The sequence below is a fragment of the Elaeis guineensis genome, chromosome 16, assembly GCF_000442705.2.
Source record: "Elaeis guineensis isolate ETL-2024a chromosome 16, EG11, whole genome shotgun sequence".
In the NCBI taxonomy this organism is placed as follows: Eukaryota; Viridiplantae; Streptophyta; class Magnoliopsida; order Arecales; family Arecaceae; genus Elaeis; species Elaeis guineensis.
In genome coordinates this window covers 34,090,805-34,099,159 of record NC_026008.2, presented here as the reverse complement: position 1 = coordinate 34,099,159, position 8,355 = coordinate 34,090,805, and the positions used below count along the sequence as shown (strand labels likewise).

General features: G+C 40.2%; 1 protein-coding gene across 2 annotated transcripts; it reads left to right on the top strand.

Moving 5' to 3' along the window:
- The first annotated feature begins 366 nt into the window (after positions 1-366).
- Positions 367-2,257, top strand: LOC105059459 (trihelix transcription factor GT-3b). Of its 2 annotated transcripts, none has more exons than XM_010942755.4 (2): positions 367-762; positions 1,460-2,257. In XM_010942755.4, the coding sequence occupies exons 1-2, from the start codon at positions 418-420 to the stop codon at positions 2,042-2,044; spliced, it is 930 nt and encodes a 309-aa protein (XP_010941057.1). In that variant the 5' UTR covers positions 367-417; the 3' UTR covers positions 2,045-2,257. The 2 variants fall into 2 exon arrangements, with proteins under 2 accessions (XP_010941057.1, XP_010941058.1); XM_010942756.4 differs by having other exon boundaries at positions 372-762; positions 1,478-2,257.
- The last annotated feature ends 6,098 nt before the right edge of the window (positions 2,258-8,355 follow it).

Below are 8,355 nucleotides of genomic sequence, written 5' to 3'. Positions count from 1 at the left end.
AGATTATATTTTGACTAATTTACCCTCTATATGTATAAGAAGATTCATAATTCCCACCTCTAAATATGTTTAAATCTATATAATCAGCACACCAGACAATATAGGCATTAGAAAGACCACCATAAATTCAGCAATACCTTACCAATGTTTTTCATTTTCTTAATTACTCGCAGTGTCCGTTTACTTTGAAGAACGGTATTAACAAGAAATGGTAGTGGTATTACTGTAATTTTACAATTACCCTCCCCAGTTTGTAGAATCCGACAGCTATACACATGGACCCCCCCGAGGTGTGCAGACGCAAGAACCACGGTCAAAATGATGTCTCTTCTGTAACTCTCCTAACTATAAGAGGTGAAGGATAGCAATAGGAGAGCAGAAAGCTTAGAGACCAAGGCCCTTTGGAGGCAAACAAAGATGATGCTGGGAGGACGAGGAGGAGGAGGAGGAGGAGATGGGGACGCCCTGAGCGGGCGGATCGCGATGATTGCGGGGCTGCCGCCGCAGCCGAACAGATCTTGGCAGCAGCAGCAGCAGCAGATGAGGATGGGGAAGGAGGAGAAGGTGGCGCAGGCACAATGGAGCGAGTCGGAGACGAGGGAGCTGATCGGTATCAGGGGGGATCTGGAGCGGGACTTGACGGTGGCAAGATGGAACAAGACCCTCTGGGAGGCGGTGGCCGCCCGGATGAGGGAGAAGGGCTACCGCCGCACCTCCGACCAGTGCAAGTGCAAGTGGAAGAACCTCGTCAATCGCTACAAGGTTGTCTCTCTTTCTTGCAAAATTTTTTTATTTTCGATTGAATATTAGATTATTAGGTTAAGATTTTTTTTTTTTTTTTTTGGACAAGTAAGATTGGTTTGGTTTCCTTCAATGATTTCAAATAGAAATTGAGCAAGGGTTCTGCTTGTTCGTCTTCTTCAGTATTAGAATTGAGCTTTTTTAAGGGTAAATTATTGGATGGGAGGAGCAATTGGCAAATGAGGTGATGGGGCTCTCAGTGAATTGGAAGACTATTCCATTTGATTATTACAATGTCAAGATTTCAGAGCAGGACTTTTGAGCAATTTGGTAAACATAGAAAAGGGACAGAAGAAAGAGTAGTCTGCTTTCCAGGAATAATAATCTTTAGGTAAAGAAAAGGTGCATTGCTACGAAAAAGATTGTCATGGGAAAGAATATTGTTTTAATTTAGGATCCTTAGTCGGTCTCAAGTTATTGGATTTACTTGAACTTTTTGTAGAATTTTTTCTCCAGATGAATGTTCTTCCCTTTTGAATTCTGATATTCAAGGATTTACTTGAATGTTCTTCCCTTTTGAATTTTGATACGAAAGGATTTTCTTTTTGGATTTACTTGAACTTTTTTTTTTTTTTTTTGTAAAACTTTTTGTACTGATGAATATTCTTCCTTTTTGAATGCTGATATGAAAGGATTTACTTATTCTGAAAAATTGTAGTTTGGCTTTGTTACCCAGGATACAGAGACAGCTGATCCAGAAAACGGCAGGCAATGCCCATTCTTCGAAGAGCTTCATGCGGTATTCACGGAACGGGCAAGAAACATGCAGCGCCTCCTCCTAGAGTCTGAATCCAGTGCCTCGCATTCGAAGAAGAAACTAAAGAGGCTCGGTGTGGACCGATCCTCCGGTGAATTCTCTGAGGATGATGATGAGGATGATGAGGACAGCGATGACGAGCACCTCTCGAAGGGCAGAAAGAAGAAGGCTGATAAAGGGGCACATCAGCAGCAGCGGACAAAGGCATCCGGCGGCATCCATGAGCTGCTGCAGGAGTTCTTGCAGCAGCAGCAGCGTGTGGAGGTCCAGTGGAGGGAGTTGATGGAGAGGAGGGCCCTGGAGCGCCGGGCTTTCGAGCAGGAGTGGCGGCAGTCAATGGAGAAGCTGGAGAGGGAGAGGGTGATGCTGGAGCAGGCATGGAGGGAGAGGGAGGAGCAGAGGAGGATGAGGGAAGAGAGCAGGGCAGACAAGAGGGATGCACTTCTAACCACCCTGTTGAATAAGCTCATCCAGGATGACTTCTGAGAGAGGCTGGGATTGTCGGATTGTTTGCTTGGTCTCTCTATTTGTCTGGGGCTTGGAGTTTCGCAGTTGATCTTGAGGAAGCTTAGGTTAGGCTTGGACACAGTATCATATGTATGTTTTTTTTATGCTTACACACAGCATAGATGTAAGTTTTTTTTTTTTTCCCTTTGTTTCGAATACTTTAGATTGGAAATAAATTGATTTTACATGTAATAGCCTCCTGTCATTTACCATTCTTCTGGATTTGCATGTCAATTTATTTGTATCTAACATAGAATTTACATAAAATCCTGGTTAAGAATCTCCAATTATGGAACTTAAACTGCCTGTAGAATATTTTGGGATTTCTTAATTCCTGCTGAGTTAAGCTCATTGATAGTTTTTGATGCTCTTGATAGTGGATGTCCTAGAATGTGACTGCCTGGGCTTCTTGTGAACCAAGAAGAAAGAAAAGAAAGCAAAACAAAACAACCACTGCTCCAAATGACTTACAATGTTATCTACTTGTGATCCAAGTATAGATGATGTATATCAAAGAATCCAAACATCTTCAGGAAGAGTGAGTCTCTGATTTCATCCATTAGTCATTGATCTGGCATTTCACTGAGAGATCAGTTAACATATATTCCAGTATATCCTATCTTCATGAAATATCTGTCTTAATATTCCACCATAAAAAAGCCAAACAAATATCTAAGCTGGCATCACTTTCTAGTCTCCATCCTTCTGTTAACCTGTCAACCTATCAACCTATATCTTTAGCCATCAAGACAATGGAATCAACGACTCTCCTCAAGAGACTCTCTCCAAAATAGACTCCATACAATCATGCCAACATATCCAGCGCACCTTATACTTTTGCAGCTCTAAGAATATCAATAAAGTAAGGCTTTTTTATCGTTTTCAGTTTCAGTTGTGTTTTGTATTTAACTTTGGACGTGCAGTGCCAGTACCTCCTGCATGGTGAGATACTACTGAAGCAATTATCAAATTGTTTCTGGTTCTGCTTAAGATAAATCAAAAGGAGAGGTATGAGAGGCAAACAAAAGTTAAAATTGAGTCAGACAGTTGGAAGAGTTTAGGTACATTCTCAGTTCTGCATACATCAAAGAATTTGCAGGGGAAAGAAAAACATAAATATGCTTCTTCTTCTTCTTCTTTTCTTTTTTTCGGTTGAACAAACACCAGATGCATTCATCAGCGGTGCTTGAACTACTCTGTTTCATAGCCTATCATTTGTGTTTGCATTCTACAGTAAAAGTTGATAAAATTTATGCTAGGTCTTTATAATTTGGAAGGCAACTGACACAGCCTATAGTGCAGCAATCATTGGGGAAGAGAGATTTAAGATACACGAAACAAAAAAAAGATAAAAAAAAAGAAGAAACTCTATTCTCACGAGTTTTTATTCAATGATCTCAAAAAAAAAATCGATTACAATGATGGTCAACGGTCTTATTTATAGTGTCAAAGTCCTAACTCAATTAAAAAAAAATTAAAAAAAAATAAAATACTAAATAAATCAAAACAGATTTCATGTCAGACTAGGACTCTTGCGCGCTCCCGTAGGTCTGTCAAACGATTGAATTAGACTCTAAAACTTGTAGTGGCGGCGAAGTGTCTGCCTCGTAGAGCTCGAAAAGAGCTTTTCGGAATGAGGTCAACTTAAGGATTCTGAAATCGGATGACAAAGTTATGGCCTTTTTATTGCAACAGCATTAGAACCCTATAGGAATCGGTGGTATTTCGAATACCTCAGTAGATATCTTGAATACCTCTGTAGATACCTCGGCAGCACCATGGATACCTCATATCGATCAGTATTCTGGCACATGCAATAGCTATCAAGTCGAACTCACACCCTTTCGGGTTCGATCCCTCAATTTCATGTATCTGTGAGCTATGATGTCTACATCATTCTCCCCTAGCTGAAAAGAACTCGTCCTCGAGTTGGAAACCTCCTCATCTGATGAATCATCTGTATAAGAAATTAAATGCTTCATGTTGAACACATCAGAGATTCGAAGATGACTTGGTAATTTCAACTGATAGGCGTTGTCACTGATTTTCTTGAGTCTCTTGAAAGGACCTATCTTCCATTGGCTCAACTTGTTATATTCTCCCATCGGATACCTATCTTTAGTTAAAACAATCCATACAGTCATCAACTTCAAAAGTTAGCTTTTTTCTATGTTTGTCCGTAGCCTCCTTATACTTGGCATTGCTAACTTCAATCCATTCTTTTACTGATTGATGAATAGCTTGAATATCTGCAGCCAAATCTTCAGCCTTTGCACTGGATCGTTCTCTGAAAGTGATGGGAGTTAAATCCAGAACACTTTGGTTTCAGTCCATAGACAATTTGAAACGGACTATAGCCTGTAGTCCTATTCATTGAACGGTTAAACGTGAACTCAGCCTGTGCTATAGCCAAATCCCACTGCTTCGGATGTTCACCAGCAAGACTCCTCAATAAATTTTTTAAACTTTTGTTAACGGACTTGGTTTGACCATCTGTTTGAGGATGATAGACTGAACTGAACTACAAAGTAGTTCTTAAACTCCTCCACAGGCTCCTCCAAAAGTGGCTCATAAACTTTGTGTCTCGATCAGATATAATGAATTTGAGTATTCCATAGAGTCGTAGAATCTCTTTGAAAAATAATTGAGCAATGTTTGAAGCATCCATGATCTTGCAATAAGCAATGAAGTGGGCCATCTTGGAGAACTGATCTATGACCATGAAGACCGAATCGTTCCTCCTTTAAGTCACAGGCAATCCCAATATCAAATCCATGATAACTTCCTCCCAGGGATGATCAGGGATAGATAAAGGAGTGTATAGCATTGATCGCCATCCCCTTAGAAACTTGACATGTTTGGCATCGCTGCACATAGTGAGTCACATCATGCTTCATCTTGGACCAAAAATATTTGCTGTAGATCAATGTGAGAGTCTTATCTCTGTCGAAATAATCTTCTGCATGAAGCTCCTATACTATCTTCTCCTACAAAGAGTAATCAGAGATACAGAGTTGTACACCTCGAAACAAGAAGCCATCATATAATTGAAAATCAGTTTGTTCGAGAGAATATACCTCTTGTGGAATTTGGCCAAAGTCTGGATCGTTGGCATAGAGATCTTCAGGGTATCAAATCTAATCACCTCCACATGAAGAACTCCTAGCAACTTGGCCATCCGGCTTAATGCATCCACCACTTGATTCTGAGCACCAGATTTGTGCTTCAGAACAAAGTGAAACTTTTGCAAATAGTTCACCCATTTGATATGCCTACGGCTCAGCTTTTCTTGTCCACTGATGTACTTCAGGGGTTCATGATCAGTGTCCAAAATAAACTCCTTCTAAATCAAATAATGTCACCACTGTCGAAGTACGCTGATCACCGCATAAAACTCCACATCATATGTTGAATAGTTCAACTTAGACCCAAATAATTTTTCATTACGGAAGTAAGCAGGCCGCCCCTCTTGACTGAGTACTCCACCGACTTTAGTAGAGGATGCATCACACTCCACCTCGAAGATGTTTGTGAAATCAGGTAGGACAAGAACATCAGCAGAGGTGATCTTCAATTTAATTTCTTCAAAAGCAGCTGGTGCTTCAAGAGTCCATTGAAATTGCCTTCCTCTCATTTAGTCAGTAATCGAAGCATCATCGAAGAAAAACCTTAGATGAATCTGTGGTAGAAGGACGTTCAGACCATGAAAACTTCAGACTTCAAAGATGTTGCACGGCACCTACCAGTTTTGAATAGCTTGGATTTTGGATAGATCAGCCTGTAGCCCGTCGGAGGAGACGATATAGCCCAGAAAGGTCAGACTATCCGCTACAAAGCTGCACTTCTTGGGATTGGCGAATAACTTCTTTCTCCTCAGTGTGCTAAGAACCTCCGCGAGATGCTGCAAGTGATTTTCTAAAGTAGAACTGCAGATAAGTATATCATCAAAATAAACCACAATGAATTTATCGATGTATAGTTGCAACACATGGTTCATCAACCTCATGAATGTGCTTGGTGCATTGAAAAGTCCGAACGGTATCACTAGCCATTCATACAAATCCTCCCTTATCTTAAAGACCATCTTCCACTCAGCCCCAGGTTTGATGCACAACTGATGGGAGCCATTCTTTAAGTTGATTTTGGTGAACATCTTGGCCCCAGCAAGTTGATCGAGCATGTCATCCAGCCTCGAAATCGAAAATCGATATTTGATGGTGATCTGATTGATACCACGAATCATCCTTTTTCGAAACTAGCAAAGCAGGAACCATACATGGACTCATGCTCAGACGGATGTATCCCTTGTCCAACAGCTCTTAAACCTGCCGTTGTAACTCCTCATAATCATTTGGCTCATGCGGTATGTCAGTTTGTTTGGTAGACTCACCTCAGGAACAAGATCGCCCAATAGAGAACGAAACAAGACAACGACTGTCAACAATCACCTCACTCCCCTTTTGAAATCAAGATAGCTCGTACGATCGTGGGTGCTTTTTGGTGGCTAGATTCAATTTTGTAACAGCTTTCTGAGAGATGATATTTTTATAGCTTCCACCATCTATGATGACTTTGTAGACCCTCTTCTCAATAGTGCAAAGATATAAAAAAATTGATCTACCTTCAATCCTCTTTTTCCTCTCTTTTGGGAGCAAATAGGCTCTTTCGAATAACTAGAGCCTCTCTGCTATCGCCAAACAGCAAGAAGTCATCCTCTTCATTATCTGTTTGATCATAAATAGGCTGTTGTTCTTCCTCAAATGGTTCTTCTTCTTCAATCAGCAGTTGCTTCTCGGGTCATCCAACAGACTTCTTACAATTATTTCACGTGTGTCCAATTTCACCATAATTGTAACACCACAGATTTGATGATCTAGTCATGGTTGAATTTGAGGATCTTGTATCTGCAATATGAACAGGAGGATTAGTAGTATTACACCGCATATCCCTCTGGTTTTCCATCGCTTGATTGCTTCATTGGGGTGGGTCAGATCTAGGTGTAGGTCTGCGTTGCAGCTGCTCTTCAGCAACAACAGCACGATAATACACCTCTTTGATGGTCCATAGGATGTAGAGCCTCAAAGCATCCTGAATCTGCAGCCGTAATTTTTCCAAATACCTCACGACCATCTGTTCCTCATTCTCCGTAAGATCGTTCCTAGCCATGAGTTGGTAATACTTTTTTGTATAATCATCCACAGATTTGAAACCTTGTCGTAAGTTCTGTAGGCGCTGGTACAAGGATTGCATGTAGTTGAAGGGTAAAAACTGCTCCCTCAACACTTTTTGCATCTTCTTCCAATTCTGAATTTTTGGTTTGCCTCTGCACTCCCTAATTTTTTTCAACTGTTGCCACCATGCAGAAGCTCGACTAGATAATTTTAAGATAATAAATTTATCTTTTTATCATCAGGTACCTCTTTGTATTCGAAGATGCGCCCAATCTGATCCAGCCAATCAAGAAACACCTTCATCTATAGACCACCAAAATATTTAGGTAGATCTACTCTTATGGAATCAAACTAGCGGGTTGATCATTCAAATAAGTCACCACGACCTTCTCGTCGGTATGTAGAAAAATCTCCATGAAAAGGATTTTTGAAATCTAAAAACTCTCCGTCAGATCTGCGATCATTAGGTTCCACTTCAGATCTCGCATTCTGGATTTCTAACTACATAAGATTCGCATATTTGTTTTTCTTATGACCACCATCCGCTATCCAAACTACAGGAAAAGACCAGCACTCACAGATTTGAAGGGCTATGATACCAACTGACGTAACCTATAGTGCAGCGATCATTGGGGAAGAAAGATTGAAGATGCACAGAACAAAGAAAGACAGAAAAAAAAAAAGAAGAAACTCTTTTCTCACAAGTTTTTATTCAATGATCTCAAAAAAAAAAAAAATTGATTACAATGAAGGCCAAGGGCCTTATTTATAGTGTAAAAGTTCTAACTCAACTAAAAGAAGAAATTTGAAAAAAAATAAAATACTAAATAAATCAAAATAAACTCCATATCAAATTAGAACTCTTGCACACTCCTGTAGGTCTATCAAAGGATTAAATTAGGCTCTGAAATTTACAGTAATGGTGAAGTGGCCAACCTCGTAGAGCTCAAAAAGAGTTTTTCGGAATGGGATCAACTTAAGGATTCTAACATCGGATGATAAACTTATGGCCGTTTTACTGCAACAACATCAGAACCCTATAAGAATCAATGGTACTTCGGATACCTCAGTAGATATACCTCGAATTCCTCAGCAGATACCTCGGATACCTCAGCAGAT